General features: G+C 39.8%; 1 protein-coding gene and 1 pseudogene across 2 annotated transcripts; one reads left to right on the top strand and one right to left on the bottom strand.

Annotated features, from left to right (window-relative positions):
- Positions 1-926: 926 nt before the first annotated feature.
- Positions 927-7,647, bottom strand: LOC110054610 (matrilin-3-like; annotated as a pseudogene). The gene is made up of 5 exons (XR_016206323.1): positions 7,603-7,647; positions 5,729-5,774; positions 3,288-3,374; positions 2,144-2,533; positions 927-1,788 (listed from the first exon to the last, which is right to left on the bottom strand). The product of XR_016206323.1 is annotated as a matrilin-3-like (transcript).
- An 8,182-nt stretch (positions 7,648-15,829) lies between these two features.
- LOC110054579 (uncharacterized) lies at positions 15,830-18,656 on the top strand. The gene is made up of 3 exons (XM_089296516.1): positions 15,830-16,089; positions 16,674-17,015; positions 18,009-18,656. The coding sequence occupies exons 1-3, from the start codon at positions 15,978-15,980 to the stop codon at positions 18,392-18,394; spliced, it is 840 nt and encodes a 279-aa protein (XP_089152642.1). The 5' UTR covers positions 15,830-15,977; the 3' UTR covers positions 18,395-18,656.
- Positions 18,657-21,661: the final 3,005 nt, after the last annotated feature.

Genomic DNA, 21,661 nt, shown 5'->3' with positions numbered 1-21,661 from the left:
GTCAAGACTTGCGAATTTCATTTCACCTGACAGATGGTCGGAACCGGCGGTCTCGAAAGTTAAGAAAAGAAGACAGAAGCTAAAGACGTCTTGAAGAACTGTGCAATCGTCTTTTAGATGCTGAAGGCCCGGTTTCATACAACAAGGCCAAGGACAAAAAGAGAATTTCCTTGAAGAGGACAACGATCGAAAATATTTTCCCAGGTCGGTCGAATGGTGGCACAAAAGAAGAAACCATATATTTCGACCATTTGTACCGTTACTTATAACATCTTACTTTTTGAGTTATTTATTTTTAAACTGGTAGTATAGAATTTACTGTTTAGAAGTATACCAATTAAAGATGATGAATTAAAGATTATATATTTAAGACTAAGTACTTCGAAAAATGGTCAACTGGAAACTCATTCATGCCAACTGGGTGAAAAGAGACCGTATGAACATGTTCCTCATGCAGCTCATGCTGATGCTCGAGACAACGTGCAGCTGGAAGTAGGGTATAAGGCATTTTAAATTGGCAACAGCAAGGACAATGAAACAAAGACAAGACGAAGCGACAAGAGAAGTCAACTAATAAGGGCGAAAGGCCTCGGAGAAGACCTCATTCGAGAAGATCCAAGAGACGGGGATAGGAACAAGGAAGGCGATGGCTACTCAGCTAACCTGTACGATCGGCACAAAGCAAGTGTCTAGTCGAGGAGGTGACCGTTACAGGCCGATACGAAGCAGACTATTTTTACAGAGGCTTCAAAAGGCAAAGCAGGAGAAGGAGACAATATATTAACAAATGAAGCCTAAGCCGTGTATTACACTGTGATAAACCACGACGGGCATTTGAGAACACGAGGCAAGCATTACCAGTAGAGTTATTTAAGGTGCGTCTGTTCAAAGTATTACAATTAAAGGCACTTTTAAATACGTAGATGTCAGATTTCCTACTCTTTTTAATTCATAAACCTCAAATTGTGAAATACCCTTGGAGCTGGAATAGCGGTGCAAAAACTCCATTCTCAGCCTTTCATAAATCATTATCCGAGTTCAGCGGCTCACAGCCATTCTGACATTAAATAACGTTGATTATTACCAGATTTATCAACCAAACAGTGGACTCAAAAATATCATCATATTTGACGTGATTGTAATGCTATTTTATTAAACAAACAAAAAGAAGATTAATCGATCGATGTATTGAAACTTTCAAATGTTATTTTAAAATCCATTTGCCTAAAAGTTCCTACCCCTGTGGTTTACAAAATACCATACGGAACTAATATCCATATGGAGCCTTGATCAGTATTAAGCAAAACGATAGACTACCGTGCTCAACCTAAAAGTGTTTGCATGCAGCTACAATCCACTGATAAGTTTCTACACAGACTATAAACTTAAGGTGCAGCTCCTATTGTTCTCACCTTCTAAGCCCAGCAAATAAAACAAAAATGTTCAGATCTCTGAACTGTTATAAACTCGAGGTACTTTTGCTCTAGCTGCAAGAAGGTTCGTAGTCGACAAGGTTGTTTTTACCCGGAGAAACCATTTTCACAGCCAACTGGATAAGACGCCATAATTGCTGATAATTATCTAATCTCAACAGATCTGTTAAGGGATTGGAGGCAACCTTCACCATCTCGTCTATTCCGGAAATAGCATTTCCAACAGCAACCACAAAGATTTTCACACCACTCGCTTTCAGTGCTTTGGCATTCGGTATGGTCAAGTCTGGACGGACGTTTGATCTGCCATCAGTGACAAGGAAGACTATTTTTCTATTTGGTAAGGGACGGCGACCTTTAACAAGCAAAATAAAGTAAAAAGCATTTACTACACATGTGACCAGTGTTATGAAAAGTATGCAAAACAGAACAAATATTTTCTTTTTATTTAAATAAGAATCAGTTCCGGAAAAAGTAACGCAAATAGAAGACAGCCGAATTTGCTTTGCAATACGTACTGTTAAACAATCTTGTTAATCCAATTTTTTTTCTCTCTTAAACTATTAATGACAAATTCATACTTAATTACGGAATTTATCTTCTTACCCGAATAACTAGATCAATGCATCTTCAGAGAATTCTCTCCAGCTTGCACAAACCAAAGTAAACTTAATGCGGAAGTAAAATAAGAAACATTTTCGGTAGAGTACCTGAGTTAAGGTCATCAAACAGTTTCTTTGCTTCTGCCAGTCCGGCTTGGGTGTTAGTGGAGCCTCCTGGTTACGATATCTTCGTTATTTCGCTCGCTGCTGATGAGTATGGTAAAAACTTGAAGTTGACGGTTGCTGTGGTTTCAAAGGTAACCGCCGCGTACTTTGAGTCGTACCCGGGCTTGTTCAGTGTATCCATTAAGTGTTTAAGCGCTTCTTTTGCTTTCGAGAAGTCGCAAGGAGGAACCGACCCAGACCCATCCAAAACTATTACGGTATCAACAATGAACGTTTGTCGTTTGGTAATACCAGCTGTCTGCAGATCATAGCCCAGAAAGTTGGTCATGAGCTTATTTGCGGTCACATTGAGGGAGGGAACAGTTTGAAAAGCTGCAATTAAAAGAAGGAAGAATTATTTTCTGACATGAAAATGACCAGGAAATCAGTTTTATCCTAAATTATGATCATTTTGTGTTCATTGTTCTGCAGAGGAAAGCATTTTTATTATTGTTAAGTCTAAGTAGTCCTCGAGTCCCTCACACAAGCCTTCTTTGTTTCCCTGGGCTTCCTTGCCTGAAGGATTGATATTGTGTAAATATATTTATAATACGGTAAAAATGATAGTAAATTACAACAAACTAAACTAAAGGTGATCGTCATCTTTCGCGCTCTCTCCTCCGCAGATGCTCCAAGGGGTTTTCTCGGGTGGGAAGTAATCCGCTGAGCGATATGAATGCAGGCGTAAAACAAATTGGAAGGTGGAAAGAGCCCTTCGCTAACAGCAGAAGTAAACCTTTGCGCTGAACATATAACTAACCTCTTTTGTGTGTGAACTCTTTTGAACTCTTTTGTATGTACATTACCTGGTAGCCGGATATAGCATGGAATAAACAATTTGTATGTTGAATTTAAGTTTCTAAGCAATAAATCATTTGATTCTCCTTGCGGCCTTAACAAATTCTATAAAACTTAGTTAAATCAAAGGTTTTATGTTTGAATCAAGATATATATACGATTTAATTAATGACATTAAGCGATGTGTTGCTGACGAGTGGCATAAGTTCTTAAAGAAAACTAAATGAGGTAACTTTTGCTACAGCCAGCTAAGAACAATCAAATGACTAATCTTTGTCAAAAATCTTACCCTGATAATAAGGATCCTGTGGATCGCTAGGATAAGTTGGGATAACTGGTACTGGTGGTTCCCAGCCATGCGAAGCAGAACTTGGTCCTGTTAGGAGCACAAGCAGGCACATCACGGAGACAAAGGGGATAACAAATCCAAACATTTTCAAGTCTTGATCGGCCTTGATCACTGTTCACGATTGAAAACTTTCTGGGTTTGAAATCATTAGAAATTGCGCTCATTTTATAGCCTGGGAAATTAACTTCCGTGTGAAAGTTCTACTTCTGGTACAGCTTGGCAACTTTGTGCTACTTTCAGTCGAGATGGAAGAGCGTTGTTGTTTGTCTCAGCTTAGTGCTACTTTCAGTCGAGATGGAAGAGTATTATGATATTGTTGTTGGTCTCGGTGGATAACTTAATTTAATTTAGTAAGTCACGACGACCTCAAACGCTAATTGTCTCGATGATTCCATCTTCCTTGCCAGCATGTTATGTTGGAGCTCACCCTCATTTTGACCCCCGCTCACCACAATAGGAAAACATACACGAAAGATTTCTAATTGCACGTACACGTAAACAGAGGTTTGCACTGAGAAATACTCTTTTGGATTTCTTTTAAATTTTCGAGCACAAACTGGAAAAGCGCAAACTTGAACACGAATACCTTTGTATTGTCCGACACAAATTCTATTGTTTCCTAATACTTTAGTTACAAATCCAAAAAGGCTTAAAAACGGCGCTTGTAGCATTCTGAGCAATCCTTCACTGCTTTCAAAGTCCTAAAAAAACATGTATGAAGAATACATTCAAAGCAAGCAATGAGCAACAGGGAAATAACGAGATCTGCAGTCATAACGAAAAGTCAACTAAATGCGGAGCCGAGACTGTCCTCACTCTCGTAAGCGAGCACTCAACGATTGTAATTCGTATTTTCAACACTTGAATAAAATTGTAATCTGCTAAGCTTGATTAAATTTATCGCGGTATAACATTGCCAAATACCTTATTACATGAAATTTTCTCGACACATTTATTTCGCGATTTTCAGGTGCGCATATTTCGCGACACTTAAATTCCGCGATTTTGCGAAAATCTTGTATCTTGAATCACTTCAACTTCGCGTTTTTGAGTAACACACAATTTATTTCCTTCGCAATGTTACTTTGACATGTCCTTGAACTTAGTAAACTGTCTTTATCAAAGGCCGGTACAATAACGTCAAAATTAACAAAAACGCAACGGCGGGACTATCCATGTCAACAGTAACATAATGTGAGTCACTTAATTTTCGCGTCATGTTATGTTCGCATACGGCTTTAATTTTGCGATTTTTTTTTAATCGCGAAATTCGCAAAATTAACGTGTCGCGAAAATTCATGTAATAAGGTCGCAGATTAAAAGTTAAAATCATTTATGGCTGGTGAAAGGGTTCCACCCTGAGACTGATGAAGAAAGCTTAAGCCTTAACCCTCTGCTGAGCTACCAGCTTCCAAAAGATTGTTTCATGGTGTTCGCTTATATGAGAGTTCAGTCTCGTAAACCACCGGCTTTAGTTAAGATCTCTGTTTGGAATTTAGTATAGAGAAAACGAAATGGGTCCGCAGAAGCCTGGAAATCCTGAGCACAGAGATATCTATCGATAACTTCGTTCCAAGCTTCATACTTAGTGGTGCGGTTGTTCTACTTCTACCGTAAAGCGTTTCAAGGTAACTTTAAACTCGTATCAACTGAGAAGGAAGATCATTGTTACACGCACGTGTGACCTGTTGTTAACTTCTTCATTCCTATAAAGTTTTAACCGTGCATCTCATCTTCCCTTCTAACCTGTTACGTTTGAGCTCGTCTTCCCTTCAACCCGCTTTCATAAATGTGGGAAAACATGAAAGAGGTTTCATTAGACGAGCACGTAAAAGGAAGAAGCTTGCGCTAGGAAATATTCTTTTCGATTTCTCTTAAATTTTCCAGCACACATCTGTTGCTTGCCATGACGGGTATTTTCTTGTTTTTCCTATTGTTGCGAAAAGAAGTTAGAGAAGAGGTGAAAAGAGGCTTTCATTTAAAACATGGAGTGTGGAGTTTGAGGTCTTGTGAACGGTAGCCTGAGAAATCTGAGTAATCTAAAACAACATGTCTGAAAAATGCGCTCAAGGAAACAACGATATCCAAATAATATAACTTCATTTTAAAAGATCGCAAATAAATTTTAAAGGATGTATGGCTGCAGGAAGTGTTTCTGGTAAGCGACCAGCTTCTATTGTTTCAGCTTGTGTTCGCTTAATTTTGAGAGCTCATTCTCCTTAACTACCGGCTCTAGTTTATACGGCCACTTTTTGGAATTTTCGACGTGGTCGTTTCAAGGCGAAGGCCTCGACTGTAACCGAGGAAACGAAATAGGTGCGCAGAAATAGGAGCCTGAAAAACCTGAGCAGAGAGATATCTATACATAACTTCGTTCTAACCTTCACACGTAGGTGGTGTGCTTGTTCTATTTCCACCGGTGCAACGCTTGAATGTTTTTTTTCTTCACAACTTTGACCTAGTATAAGCTGAGAAGGAAGAGTATTGTTACACAGCACGTGTCACTCTGATGCCGTCACACTCTTAAAAAGTATCTCTTCTTCCTCGGCTTCTAATGCGTTATTTTAGCTCCACTTTGACCCCCTGATCAAGAATAGATATCTCGATCATTGTACGTAATCGACTCGCACTGTGAGTTTCTGAGAGGAAATATATCTATTTTCTGCAATGACAGATATTTTACGTTTTTCCAATTGCTAAGAAAAGGAGTTAAAGCATAGGTGAAAAGAGGTTGGCATTATAAGGGAATGTTGTTCGGCATTGAGTGTAAGCTTATTGTGTACTGCCGGAAGTAATCCCCGTGATCCCAAAATCCTAAAACACGCAACACATTGGAAGAATGCACAAAAAGGAAGAAACGAGCAACAAGGAAATAGATGAGTTACAGAATTCCTAACTACGTAATCATTTACAAAAAACGAAATGCGTATACAAAAAAGACGCCTGGTAAAATTGAAGCATTACTATCCGCCATAGCCGACAGTACTTTTTTGTTTCAGTAGAAAAACTAATTAAGAAACCATTTTTCAACAGACTTTTCATCTTTTGTGTCTTCTAAAATGTCATTTTATGATTTTGGGATCATGGAGATTACTGCAGTGTACAATGAGCACAGACTCAATGCCAATCAAAATTATTTTTCTTTTCACCATTGCTTTAACAAAGAGAGGTCTTAACTAAAACCCTTTTCAACGAGGATGAGCTCTCATAAGCGAAGACAATGAAACACTATCCTGATTGCTTACCAGAATTTTTAGCCTGCGTAGGAAGCGTTCCCGGTGTCACAGTGATATGTGTATCCCCGCACACATATCACTAGTGATATGTGTATCCCCTCCAAAATGGCGGCCAGTGATATGTGTATCCCCCACCCCCCTCCCCTCTACTTTAAATAGCAATATCCTCCTTGAAAGCGCTCTCGTCGTCCGGTCGCTTACTGGACGAACGACTAACCCAAACAGACTTTAAACCCAAATCTCAATTTTTGTAGTTGAAAAAGCTTACGTATCTGCTGCTGGAATTGTGTTCTTGATCCTAACTGGTTTTCTGCGAGCAGGATACAATGAATTTAAAGTTGAACACCAAATGGATCAAGATATATTTCAATTTGAGTTTCACGGCACGGGATTTCTGGGACGATATTAACTGCGCGGTGAATTACTAACAATTTTGCTAGCAAGTTTCATAATAATCGACGTTTATTCTTCGGTAGATAGCCTAGATAACGGCTGTCTTCAGGGGATACACATATCACTGCGCCATGTAATAATTAGTGATATGTGTATCCCCTGTACGCAGTCTTACACAACCGAGGTCAGTGAAACTCCAGAACTCCCAAGCTATGAATAAATGCCGGGTGTGAATATTTCTAGCAAGTCAGTTTTGACAATGCAAATGTAATGGGCATTTTTCTTCTTTGGTAGAAAGCCAATATAACAGCTGTGTCCATAGGGATACACATATCACTAGTTCATGAAATAATCAGTGATATGTGTATCCCTTATTATCCCGTGCACGCGTGCACGCGTGTTTAGTGGAATAATCGAGTTTCAAACTCCAATAAACCCAAGCCGTGTAAAAATGTCGGGTGCTAATATTGCCTGCAGTTTTGACAAGGTTGATGCGCTATATTATAACAGTTGTGTTTATGGGGATACACATATCACTGCGCCATGAAATAATTAGTGATATGTGCATCCCCTGCACGCGATTTCAGCTTAGATATTTAGACATTCGAGTTGGAAACTCCGCAAACCTCAACCTTGGTATAAACGTCGTCGCGAGTAGGCAGCCAGCACATTTCGGCAATAATTGGCCCTTTTTTCGATTAGGTAGAAAGCCAATGTAACGGCTGTGTTTAGGGGATACACAGATCACTGCGCCATGAAATAATTAGTGATATGTTTATCCGCTGTTCGAAGTTTTAGTCAGATACACAATCGAGTCGGTTGGAACTCAACTAAACTCCAGGAATCCTAAGCTGCTCCATTGGGCGCGAATTAATTTCTGGTTTCTCCTACTCTTTACAGCGAGCCGCCATTTTGTTCGTTGAATGCCTAGGCGAGTATCAGTGTTTTGTGTATCCCCACGGGGGATACACATATCACTAGTGATATGTGTGCGGGGATACACATATCATGGGGATACACATATCACTGTACGAAATTCGGGCCGCGCGAAGGAATTTTTCGCATCATTTTTCGCGCGGCCCGAATGCGAAAAACTCCTTCGCGCGGCCCGAATTTCGTTCCCCTTGTACGGGAACGCTTCGGTACGCAGGCTAAAGAGTTTTAAACTTAGAGCTTCCTTCCTCAGCCTCACGATGAAATTCTTTCTCCAGCCTTAAATCGTTTTAAACTATTACTTTGCCATCTTTAAAAATGACTATATCCTTGCTGCCGGTTGTTCTCTTGGAGCGCATTCTTCAGACATGTTTTAACGGTTCACAAAGACCTCTAAACGCCAACCAAACAGAGATATCTTTAATGAAAGCATTTTTCTCTCTTCTGTTACTTTTCATAACAACAGAAAAAACAACAAATATCCATCATAGAAACAGAGTCTGTGATGGAAAATACAAAGTAAATTGAAAATAGTATTTCCTAGCGCAAAGCTCTGTTGCGCCCTCTTGCAACGAGAGGTCTTTCACATTTTCCTATTTTGACGACAGAGGGTCAAGGAAAGGCGAGCTTAGAGATATCAAGTTGGAAAGGAAGATGAAATCACTGTGACGATTGGCGTTTCAGTTCAAGTACAATATTTTTAGGAATGAAGAAGTTAACAATAAGTCAGATGTGTCGGGTAACGTTGCGCCTCTTGGCTGATACAAGTTCAAACTTGCAAACAGTATATTATCAAGCTTCTACCGTAGAAACAATTCTGTTTGGCATGGCGTTTACACCTACACGTACACTTTATTTGATACCGCAGGTTAAACCTTAAGGCAGCTAGAATAGCTGATGTGGACCTGCTATTATCAAAACAAAAAAATATATATTTATACAAGTTTACAATTACAACATGAAATAGATAAATAGATAAATAAAATCACAAGTATTCCATGGATAAGACTGTGATAAAAATTAAGTTTAAAATTTTCTGTAATGCTCATTTTTGTTTCGATGTTCTCAGAGCCCTTTTAAAAGCCTCGACTGCTCGCAAAGTCGTAAGCTACTTGATCCAAACAGTTCTCTAAACAAAGCACCTTCTTTACCTAATCCAAATTCTTTTTAGACCTTTTTAGGTGCTACTATCAATGTTCCTCGGCGTCGTCGTGACACCGCAATTTCAAAGTCAATTTTAAGGTTTGAGGCTAGTGTCAACCGTTTGAATCTGCCGGTCCGGTTTAATCCTTCACTGGTTTCAAAATCCTAAAGAAACACGTCTGAACAAGATACGTCTGAAGAATGCACTCAAAGAAAACAAAAAGAAATAACAAATCAGAACGAGATCGTCACAACGGGAAATCAACTAAATAGAGCCGATGCTTGCGACCATTCGTTAACCGACCATTCAAAGATGCTGATTTGTATTCGGGTCAGAAAAGAAATTCCGTCACTATGAACTTGATTTGTCATTAATAGTTTAAGAGAAAGAAAATAATAACTGGATTTAAAGTACGTAGCACAATGCAAAGTCGGCTGTCTTCAATTTGCGTTACTCTTTTCGGAACTGATTTAAATAACTTTTCAGACTGAAAAAGTGAGCGAGTAACAGCGAAAGGAAACTATTTGTTCCGCTTTGCATTGCTTCACAACACAGGTTACATGTGTAGTAATCGCTTTTTGTTTAATTTCTCTTGTCAAAGGTCGCCGTCCATTCCCAGATAGTAAATGGGTCTTCCTTGTCACTGATGGTAGATCAAACGTAGATGCTCACTTGACCATACCGAATGCCAATGCACTGAAAGCGAGTGGTGCGAAAATCTTTGTGGTTGCTGTTGGAGATACTATTTCCGGAATAGACGAACTCGTGAAGGTTGCCTCCAATCCCTTTAGAGATCTGTTGAGAGTTAAAGATTTTTCGGGATTCTGGAATCTTATCCAGTTGACTGTGAAGATGGTTTCTCCGGGGAAATACCAATTCGTCAACTATAACCCTCCCTGCAATTAAGGGACCGTTCATTTTTTATAAGGTAGGGGGGGCTGGTGGGATTTGGGGGGGGGGCCATGCGAAAAAAAATGGCTTTTGAGGGGGGGCCATCCCAAAAAAATAAGGGGAAAAGGGGGGGTCACGTGAAATATTTTAGTAAAACTTTAAAATGGCATAATGTTTGAATATCAAAAAAATTGCTATAGAATAAACATAGAAGCCAGGATACAAATTTATTACAAACTTTCCTTCTGCTTTAAAAGAACGTTTGGCGACAAAAAGCATTTGTAGCTACTGAAAAGAAGTATTTAACACTGTTATTTTCGAATGCAACTTTCACCGGCACTCATCTTCATCTCCGCTGTCGTCGAGTTCTTCGTCGCCGCTTGTGCTGCTATGGGAGTCTCTTTCACCAATGCTGCAAGAAGCAGCAATGCTTTCCGTCAGAGTGTACTCTTCAGGGTACATGAAGGTGTAAACATAATCTCTGACTTCCCGCTCAAGGTTGGTGGTGATTCTGCTTCTTGCAGCATTGGTGAAATAATTCCCTTCCAAGAGCTGGGCGATGTATGGCCCATCTCTTCTAAATATCGACGTGGCAACATCCTCAACTTTAAGACTCTCTTCTAGGACGGCCGTTCTAGGAGGGTACACAAGGCATTGTGGAAGATCATTTCCTAGCGGGTTTCCAACACAGATTCCATAAACTCGTTGGACGTTGTTTTCAGCCCGCTTCCTCTTTCTTTCATTTGACTTTCTGCGGTTTTCTTTTTTCCTTCTCCTTTTGTTTATGTGCTGTTTGAGTATGCCTTTGAATATGCTGTTATAATTGCTCTTCTTATTTTCTAGTGCTTCCATGTCCTGCGTGACCTTCGTCAACTTAGCTTCTGTACATTTGATCTGTTTTACATTAAAACTGTGGGCAAATTCTTCGCCCTGCTTTAAAGCAAGCCCATTGGACTGAAAGAGTGTGGAATCGTGTTCCTTTACATCTTTCAATATGACATTCAACTTTTCCACCATTGCTCTGTGCTCTTTGATGGAGAAGTTCAGTTTTCTTCCATCACTGGGCTTCAACTGGTACCCTTGCATGGAAAACTCACTCGCCCTTTCTGAACAGCCATCCGCACCTAGAAAAATTGCTTCTTTTGCTTGTAAGATGTCAAACTGCCTGGATCGTTCAGCTGTAAACCTTTTCTTAAACGACTCGTCGCTTTCGCCATTATTGCGCATTTTGGAATGAGCCTCTTTCATGATGCTCATGTAGTAATGCGCTCTTTCCCCGATTGGATTAACAATATAAAGAAGAAAGAGCATGGAAGTGGCAGGCTGGTTTTATCTGACCCAGAGAGCGTTGCTCTATTTGCAGATAAGTTTATTCTCAAATCGAAGTTTGTGGTGGATTATCTTCAGCATCTTGAAGTGCTGGAATTTAAAAGGAAAAAGAGAGCAGAAGAAAAGGCAAAGTTAAGTAGGGAGGAGGATTATCCTTGGACTGAGTTGTGCGAAGGTCTAACCAAGCTTAAAAAGCTACGTGTTCCAGAACTAAACAAGTACTCAAACCACCACGGACTGAAGCAGCATTTGAAAAGCAGCAAGAGTGAGAAAGTAAAGGCAATTGTAAGACATTCATGCTTGCAGCAGAAGAGTCCTCTCAGAGCTGGCCAACCAACACTGAGAAATGCCAGGACATTGACACAAAATGACAACAGGGCAAGTGCTGACAGCAGTGAAACGGATGAAAGTGACAATGATGAGTATGGCAGTGATGCCATTGACTCTGGGGGAGAAGATGACTCAAGTGACGTCATTCTTGCATTCATCAATTCATATGAGGAAGATGCCAATGAGAGGCCAAATGCCACACGCTCAGGGCGAGCCATAACTAGGAGATCCGAAATTGACTTCTCTTTCTTTTGATTTGTTTTTTAAACAACAGCTCTCTGTCGTATAGAGATGGTAAATGTTTTCTTCATAGTGAGCACAATAACTTGAAGTAGGGGGATAATAGAGAAATATTAAAAAAGTTGAAATCTAAATATTGTTTGTTCAATTTTTTTTTTTGGGGGGGGGGGTCATCCCAAAATATGACCGCTATAAGGGGGGGCCATGTGAAAAAATTGGTAAGCTGAGGGGGGGTCATGCGATTTTTAAATGGTGCTTCCCAAATCCCACCAGCCCCCCCTCTCTCATAAAAAATGAACGGTCCCTAACTAGAGCAAAAGCTTCTCAAGTTTTTAAAATATAGTTCAGAGGTCTGAACAGTTTATTTGCTAAGCCGGTGCAAGAGACCATGATCTACCTCATTTTCTCTTGGCCGGTATAAGCTGAGAACAGCAGGGGTGCACCTTTACAATCTGTGTTGGAACTTTTCAGTGGATTGTATATGCAAACGCTTCTCTTGCTGTTCAAAACTGATGAAGGCTCCATATGGAGATTAGTATTCTATAAACCACAGGGGTAGGAGCTTTTAGGCAAATAGGTGGTAAAAATATAAAAATATTTGAAACTTTGAATAAATAAATGATTTTTTGTGTGTGTTGTTTAATAAAAGTCTTAAAAACACATCAAATAAGATGATGCTTTATTTTATGTCTAATGATTCGTTTGTAAATCTGGCACGTCACTAATCAAAGTTTATTGGTGTGTATGTTATAAACACAAGCTAGATTCGTTAACTGAACGCTAGACGTTAAAGTGAAGCGCTCGAAAACTCGTTGTGAGATTACTCCTCATGTGAAACGCAAGTTATATCCTATACGATATTATGTTTCTCGTACATGAGAAATGTTCAAAAATGTTTATTTTGCGTCAATCGTAGGCCGTACATTTCAAATCGTCCGCCATCTTGGACCTGGAAACCTTTCACTAAAAATGTCAGAAAATCGCCCAAACTAATTCGAAACACATATTGCGTTTATAATTAATTGTAATATGTTTGAAAGAACACCTCATGAAACCACAAAAGTTCAGAAAACTTCGCTTAAAAGTCAACCGAATTTTGTTCCACCACCCTTTGAAAACAAGCTAAAGAAACGCTGCTATAGAAACATCAAGTTATGTAACGAAACAATTGATAATACGTGGACCACATGGCCCGGAAAATCTACTTACTACAGCTAATACCGTAATCACCCCATTTAGCGACCGGGCGCTAATTTACTTCTGGTAGCTCGCCAGGTCTTTCATTGTTTTTTCTATAACAAAAAGATATAAATCTTTAATTGTGACAAGAGAACAACGTAGGATGCAAACATCCTGCAAGTGCCTTTCATCAGCGTTGGTAACTCAGCCTTCTTAATTAATTTTGAATAACTTGCATGCTTCAGTCTGTGCTCACCACTCTCGGTCCTCTTTATAAAAGTCTTGCTTGTTCTCGCGCATCACTAGATCAACAAAAATGTCCAACTAAATGGCAATACTTGTACGTAAGGTACGGTGTGACTAGCTTAGCCTTCGTTTTTTAAAGGAATTGAGTCTCATGAGAACGCCGATCCTTTAAACTGCCTTCTTACAAATTGAGCTTATGTGATCAATGAAGTTACAATTGATATCTTTTGTAACACCTAAGAGCTTGAGATTTTGTGTTGCTTTAATTTCCTCATTGTTCGCACAAGTTATATGCGCCGCACACCATCGCAGTTTGTTTCTCAAGACCTCTTTGAAGAGCCAGAAGGCTTATTTTTAAAGACATGCACCAATTACAAATGATGCCAACATTTTCGTACAACTTTCCTCAGTACAACTCAGATATAAAAAATTACGGAAATTGGAACGTGTTTCCAGTACGTAAATACATTTGTGTCCCATATTCTCAGTTACTTTTCATTTGATGAACATTTGTCAACCTGGCTTTGAACAGACGTAAAGTACAAAGTGAAAAACAAGATTAAAGGTCTATTGAAAAAAAGGTTCTTTAATTAGTTTTTACTTTATTATAGTACTAAGTGAATCTGTTAGGAATGAAGAAGTTAATAGCAAGTCACACGTGCCGTGCAACAATACTCTTCGTTCTCAGCTGATAGGAGTTCAAAGTTACCTGTCAAGCTCTACGGTAGAAATAGAACAGAAACTACTAACACCCAAGTATAGATATCTCTATTCTCAGTTTTGCCATGCTTCTATTTCTATGCACGTATTTCGCTTTTTTTCTATTAAAGTGGAAGGTCTCCCAAGCGATCACCTAAGGAATTAAAAAAGCTGGTGTGGTTTGCGAGAATAAGCCATCGCAAGCAATTGCAACCACAAGCTGAAACAATAGAAACTGGTCGCTTACCAGCTTTTCAGGTCATGAAACTTGAAGAAACTTGGAAAACTTGTGAGAAAACGAGACATTGACAGCTTGGTGTGTTTTTTTCGGAAACAAAAAGGGGAGTAGCTTATTAAGCACGTGTTTCCAGTTGATCCATTCTTTCCTCATTTGTCAGTTAATTTTCAATTGATGTACATGAGACAACCCTACCTTTGAACTGAAAATAGAGCAAGTAAGATTAATAGCAACAAAAAAAAAGAGCAAGTTAAATAAATAGCAACGAAAAAACGAACAGATGAAAGGTCTATGGAAAAAGCTTTCCTAGACCTTTGGTAGTTTTGTAATGTAGCCCACCCTTTAACTTGGACATCCGACGGGGCAGGAAGAGGGGTAGGGGGTGGATGTACACAGGCTATTTCTTCTTTCGCCTGAGGAGATACCGTTGACACATTCCTTCGAAATAATTCTTCAATTTTTACCAGGCGTCTATTCTTTGTACGCGTTTCGTTTTCTGTATCACGTTTGTTATTATTATTCCCCCTGTTGTGCATACCTCAAATTTGTTTTTCAGGGTCTCGGGACTATGGGGATGACTGCAGTACACATTGAGCGCACACTCAATAACGAACAAAACATCTTCTAATGCCAGCCTCTTTTTACCATCTTTTCGGTAAGTGCTCGTGTAACAATCGAGAACAATCGAGAACAATCGAGAGTGGAGTTAAAACAACACATTAGAAGGGAGAAGAAATATCCCGTACTAACCGAGTTCGAGGGCCGTACTGTAAGTTGCGGACCGAGCTTTTTCCCCATCGATTTAGGACCCGCGCGCATCGCGCTGGGCCATAAATCGTAGGGGAAAAACGAGGATCCGTAACTCACAGTACGGACCAAGAAAACGAGGTTAGTAAGATATTTATTATGTCTCCACCGTGTGTCTGACGGGTCGGGAACGATTTCTATTCACGCGGAACGGCTACGAATTTCTGACGCACCTCGAAAGCAAAACGAGTCAATTTGAAATCGATGTTAAGTGACTCTTAAGTCGTTAGTAAGTTTTAATACACAATTTCAGAAGTAAAAGAGAGTTTTAAACTTTTATTTGCTGAAAAAGTTTAGAAGACTTGGCGATAAATCACGAAACATTATGGCAACAAAAACAGCTTTTTATCGGGCCGCACAGTAGATTGCGGTCCGCTAAATTGACCAATCGCAGCGCGCGTTCTAACTGAGATATATTCTCAGGAATGAAGAAGGTAACGACAGTTCACACGTGCCGTGTAACAATGCTCCTCCTTCTCAGCTAATACAAGTTCAAGGTTACCAACAAATTGTCTGATTTTTTTCTGACAAATACTGGCGTTTTTTTTTCAATTAGTTAAGGAAAAGAATTCAACAGCAAATTTCTTGGCATAAAACCTCACGTGCGGGCACAAATATTATTTTGATGGAAGAGAGTCAAAGTGGAGATAAAGCAAAAGAAATTCAAAACTAAGAAGAGATTAACGATGGAGTTCTTTAAGAATCGCAGGTACTCGTGATCCTTGATATAAGCTAATTGTTTTTTTGACAGGAATAAAGAAGCTGACAACATTTCAAACGCGCATGGAGCGGTGTATCAGTGTTCTTCCTCCTGAGCTGAAACAAGTTAAAGGGTGACATGATCGAATGTACCAGAAATACAACAGTCACACGGAAGTTAAGCTCTCTTTAAGTAGCCTAGCCATCACAATAATTTCAAATCCACCTGAGTTTTAGGGCCGCAACGTAGTAATCGAAGCTTGAAAATGTCACGATTTGGTGCATCCTTCGCAGCCGTTATTTGCGTCGTTGTTATCCTAGCCGGACAAAGCACAGGACTTCATCAGTGGCGACCGATCTTGTATCCTAATTTTCGAGGTAACTACAAAGATTTTATTGCGTCTGCTAAATGTTACTTATGCTTGTACCGGAGACTTATGCGCTAGTATCCCCAGTACATCTGAACTTACAACAGTATTCTGCACGACTACCGTTGCTACTGCATTGTTGTGACAACAAAGGAGTCATTCCTTTAAAAACTGCTCTCAGTTTATTATTACAAATTAACCGAGCTGCCCTTTGCATCCTGTTTTGTTGAATATGTTCATAACCAAGAACATAACATCGCGAGTCATTTGTATCAATGAGTGATGTGGGAAAAACATTCCGGCGGCGATAAACACAGGTTAGCAGATAGAAGACCCTGTATAAAGAAAAGTATAGTCATGGCAGATTGGATGGAAAAATTTCCTTTCCTTCCGAAACACGAAGTTCAAACATCTAGAGATATAAGTGAGCGCTCAGTACTGACCATAACGCTCTGTCTCTTCTCTTCCCTGTACGGGATCCTTCAGGCAAAGGAGACAGTCCTAACCTCGTTCCCATAAAAGGCCATGGAAACGAGGTTGAAGCAGTCCATCTGTTTTACGTCTGAGTTTTTCTTTTTATTATTGTTCTTACAGTTAATGATCGAATCATAGCCCGTTGGACGAATAATCTTTATTATGCTGGCAAAGTGTCATCAACTGCAAATGGGTTGATACGCATTTTGTTTGACGACGGTAACACGATCACCCACAGTGACACCGACATTTCAGCTGTAATTGCTGATACAGTGCCCAATCAAGTGGACATCGGTGACCATGTCGTGACGACTTGGACAGGAGGCCGCCAATACTACTTTGGTTATGTATCTGACAAGGATTCTAACAACCGCTGGAAAGTCACTTTTGATGACAACTACGAGGATTTTTACACCACCAGCCAGTTAAGAATATTCCCGGATCATTTCTCGGCTCATGACGGTTAGTAAGAGACTCGTTTCTCCCCGAGAGCTAAATTTTATCAACAGCAGTCTTATCTACTTGCGTTTTATTATAAATGCTGTAGCTTGATTTGGGAATTCTCTCTAGGGGGGGGGGGGGGGGACTTCCATAAAAAAAGGACGGGGGTGCTCGACGTACCTTTAAGGATCTAAAAAAACTGTTTTGGTACCTCGTGTCGTTAGTGTGCCTCAAAACTGAGGTCAACAGCGGGCGCTTTTGCCTTACCATTTAGGATATTGCTATTTTAGATTTGGTACCTCTTAGTTCAAGCCATGGCCCACAAAACAGGATCCCGGTACCTCTTAGGGGTTCTTTTCAAAATTTCCGTGAGCGTCCCCGTCCTTTATATATGAAAGCCCCCTCGGGGATTTCCATTGTTTGACGCCAATTTCCATATTGTATTCAGTGGTGGACTATTTCACCTCTGAGAGAGAGGGGTGGTGATTTGGTATAGCCATTTTTTTTTAACCCTTTCATGCACTAGCAATTTTTTGTCTTAGTGCGTGTGTATGCATGATATTTTTATCCGTGTAACAAGCGTTTTTTTGGCTCCCTGAACGTGGGTGTGTTGTTTTTCGGTAGTGGTCATGTGCATGATTTTTTTGGTGCAGTATCCTTGAGGGTATTTTTTTGAAAATGAAGGTTTGCCAACCACGAGGTTCAAATAAAGTTTTTTGATTCTGGCTAGATTTCTATTCGACTGGAATGGCGATTGCACTGAAAGCTCACTTATGTATAAAATCACACCCAACTCAAAAGTCATGGTCCACCCCTTACAACAAATGTTACTTAGGCTTTCAAAAAAAAGGCATCACGTACATTTTCCCATTTTTTCAATGGTACTCCACGTAAAATCTCGTTTTTTGAAGGATAAATGCCAAATAAAACATCAAAGTGTTTTGTAAGGCATTAACTAGTTGATTTTGCATGTACCATAGTCGGTTAATATTCTCGTTTTGTTCATTCCCGCAGTGGGCGCCAGAGTATTTGCCCGCCGGACAGATGGTCTTTATTATCGAGGATTTGTCACAAGGGCCTCTTCCACAACTGTGTTCATCAACTATGACGATGGCGACACCATCACTCTACAGAAGAAGGACGCAGCAGCGGTAATACTCGACAAACTTCCCTGCTACAGAGACGTCCAGCCTGGTCAGCGTGTAATTGGTTTCCTGCCAGGAAAAACCAGATACTACCCGGGTGATGTGGTGTACAAAAGGAATTTCTGCAGTTCTAGCTGTTACCAGAAAGCTGTATACCGTGTGTTGTTTGATGACCATGATGATGATACGGACCAGCGAGTGCAAGATTTCCACCAGATTCGTCTAATCCCATGTTCATCAAGCTTCCAGGGATAGCCACGTGCAGTCAACAGTCAAGATATCAGTAGAAATAGTTTGAATTTTATATGCTTGTCAGTGAAAAAGAACAGTCGATATGTTGTAGCTAGGCTTTTCACAGATGGAAACATTAGAAGTATGTCCTAAATTGTTGCTTCGCCAAGATGAACCGCTGCTAAGTCGTACCCACGATTTAGTTGAAATTTGAGCTAAACTAGTTTAGGTAGAGCACGAGTAACGGCCCGCTTCGTTTAATAAATGCTTCAAAAAGGGTGTTGCATTTCTGGCTCTGTGATTGGCTTATTGCTGTCCGCAGCCGTTGACTCCGGACCCCCTTTGATCAAATGTAGGAAATGGGCCGTTGGTGTGTTTGACAATGTTCTTCCTCCCAAAATAATTCTAGACTACGTCTACCAAGTAATACTCAAAGTTTTATGCAAAGCACTTGATGGTATCACGTTTACGGCTTTGGATGAGCGAACAAAAGAGGAAGATTTAATTTTGCATTTGCCACGAATTGAAGCGTACCACTTAACGAAATAGGCCAGGCATTTACCTATGAAAGCCCGGCCAATTTGAATCATGAAACCGTGAAAAGAAAGTGAAATTTTTGTATTTCAAGTGTTTCGGGACTGTATTTCGTTGTGCAGGATGTAAACTTCAATTTCAGTTTATTTAAAATCACACGTTGTGACTTTCTGATACATGCCCCATATCCAAGCAATGACGTCATAATTTGCATGTCATAATTATCTACAGAGGCATTTCTGAATAGGAAATAAGGGGATGGGAGGCTTTCTTTTCTCCCAACCTCTACACCATTCTCGAAAATCCTCCACCCCATCCCCACGACCCTTGGGAGAATTTAAATTTCCGGGTCAGGGATGAAAACGTTGCAATAGAGGCGATATTTCTCGTCGGAATTCCCTTTACATGTTCTGATTCCTATGCACCAGCCAATTTCATTGTTGGCCACCTGGATTATGTTCGACAACTCGTGGTTGTGTTCAGGCTTCAGCCCGAATAATAAATTCGATGTTTAACACTAAATTCGGCATTTTCTGTGCTAATCCATTGTTAGCTTCCATGAAACTTGGGCTTGCACAAACTGTATCTCTTTCTTTTTGAACTGCATTAGTTCCAGTACAAAGCGAAGAAAGGTACTGTACATGCGATGGATCAGTTTTGAATCTGTTGAACTCTTCTCTGTAACATATCTTGGATTGCATCTTGTTAGAACGTGCGAAACTCAACAAACTTGCAAACAAACTGTGAAGCAACTTCCCCGACAGCGGAGAGTCACTTATCACACGATCATAAATTTGTCATCACGTAGTCACTTTTTTTTAATTACGTGAATGAAAGCGATGGTACGTGAAACGGCCTGAAAAAATAGTCATTTGTTTGGGTTATGTCCTTTCGTTCAGATGGGAAAAATGTTGAATGTGGTCTGTCCACAGACGTTTTTTAATTTTTTTTTTTTTCTGCGGGTTATTTTTTTTTTTTTTTTTCAAGCTCGCAAGTGAAGCGAACGAAGCGAGCGAGAGCGAGCACGCAGCGTAAGAACGACAGCGAAAAAGGCGGAAAAATTTAAAATATTTTTATTTTTCCCCAGCCCCACCCAGTTGCATTGTGGCTCGTTCATATCCCCCACGGTTAATATTTTACTTGCACCTCAAACAAGTCAAAGAAGTGTCTAAAAATATACCTTCTGTTTCTCCGAAGAGGTCCTCTAGAAACAAACTACGATGATGAAAGAAATAAAAATAGTTTTCTCAAATAAACTTAACCCTGAAGGAAGAAAGTACTTGCGATGATGTCAAACATCCTACTTAAACAACGCATGAACAGAAGTGAGCCAACTTCTAAACTTTTGCGTACAATTATTAGGGAAAATTTAATTTTGATGAGTCAATGACTCGCCACGTTACTTGACGTTTCTATAGCAACGTTCGTTTAGCTACTTTTTAAAGGGTGTTTGACCAGAATTTGGTGAAATTTCTTTTACCATAATTTTCCGCTTTAAGAGGCTTTTTGTTAATATAAAATGTTCATTCAACAATATAACCTTTATGCATTTGAATTTATTTTGGAGATATTTGAATTAACCCTTTGCAATTTTCTGACGCTTTTAGGAGATTTGAAATCCAAGTTTGCAGATCGAGGATGGCGGACGTTTTGAATTAATTACGTCCGATTGGCAAAAACTAAGCAATTTTGCATGTGTTAAGTTAAACATTGTGTAAGTCTGATTAGTGTAGCTTGAATACCTTTGGAGATGCATGGGGAGGGACCTATGCTGTCCCCACCCTACCCAAAGGATTACAAAAGAAGAATCCCCAAGCTAAATAAGGTAAACAACAAGAGAAGATAGTTTTGAGGCCTCTACCTCTGGGGCCTTAAGTCGCCAAAAGTAGCATTAAGTCGCCTTTTAAGGCGCCTTCAGTCGCCTTAAGTCGCCCAAAGTCACCTTAAGTTGCTATTGGTTACACAATGTTAAAAAGATTTCGACACACTCAAATTGCCCCTGTAGAGGGTTATTAGACTTATAACTGTCATATTAGGGTAAACACCCTGTGGAGGCACGATAGCCCAGTGGTTGGTGTAATGGATCATTGCATTGTGTTCGTACTCTCAGTGCCTCAGTCCTCACCCAGATGTATAAATGGGTACTGGTTACGGAACAGGGGGGGGGGGGGCAGAGTGCAGCAGAGGTAACCTCAATAGGTGCGCTTTTAATTTTTTTTGTCTGTTTGTTTGTTTTTTACACTCGCTCCTAATGCATTGGAGCCATCTAAAACTCCCCTTAAAGGGTCCTAGGCAGCCACACCTTTGTTTTTGTCTACATACAAGAGTTTGGCCGTTATATGTTATTCGGAACATATCGAAGCAAAGAAAATCACCGTGAAACTACTAAAGATAAAGGGACATACTTTCAGGAACACAACTTATAGTAAAGCAATAAGATTTTGCTTCACCATGCAATATCAATAATTTTGATGGCATCGAAAATAGCAGAGGCTGACTAGGGTCGTTTAAGAAGTTGAGGACCCCGCAATCACTGTGTTATGCCTCAAAGCCATGGCTCCCTTATACATAAAAAAAACCTTATATTATAATAGTCCTGCACTTGTCTAGCCCCCATGTTAGCAGATATAATTTCTACAAGTAGACAATACTTGAATAGGAATGACAATCTGATGTATAATGTCTCCCACAGATGGCTTTTTATTCCTATAATTTTTAATTTTTTTTCTTGTATTTCATAGTAAGAGTTAATAAAAT

Source organism: Orbicella faveolata, unplaced genomic scaffold, assembly GCF_042242905.1.
Source record: "Orbicella faveolata isolate gen_17 unplaced genomic scaffold, um_ofav_v1 contig_1, whole genome shotgun sequence".
Lineage (NCBI taxonomy): Eukaryota > Metazoa > Cnidaria > Anthozoa > Scleractinia > Merulinidae > Orbicella > Orbicella faveolata.
This window is presented reverse-complemented; position numbering and strand designations above follow the sequence as displayed.

Bases quoted from the DNA above. Each gene is read 5' to 3' on its own strand.
- LOC110054579 (XM_089296516.1), top strand. From the start codon at position 15,978: ATGTCACGATTTGGTGCATCCTTCGCAGCCGTTATTTGCGTCGTTGTT. The intron at 16,090-16,673 runs GTAACTACAAAG...TTGTTCTTACAG, and splicing joins CTTGTATCCTAATTTTCGAG to TTAATGATCGAATCATAGCC. The intron at 17,016-18,008 runs GTTAGTAAGAGA...TCATTCCCGCAG, and splicing joins TCATTTCTCGGCTCATGACG to TGGGCGCCAGAGTATTTGCC.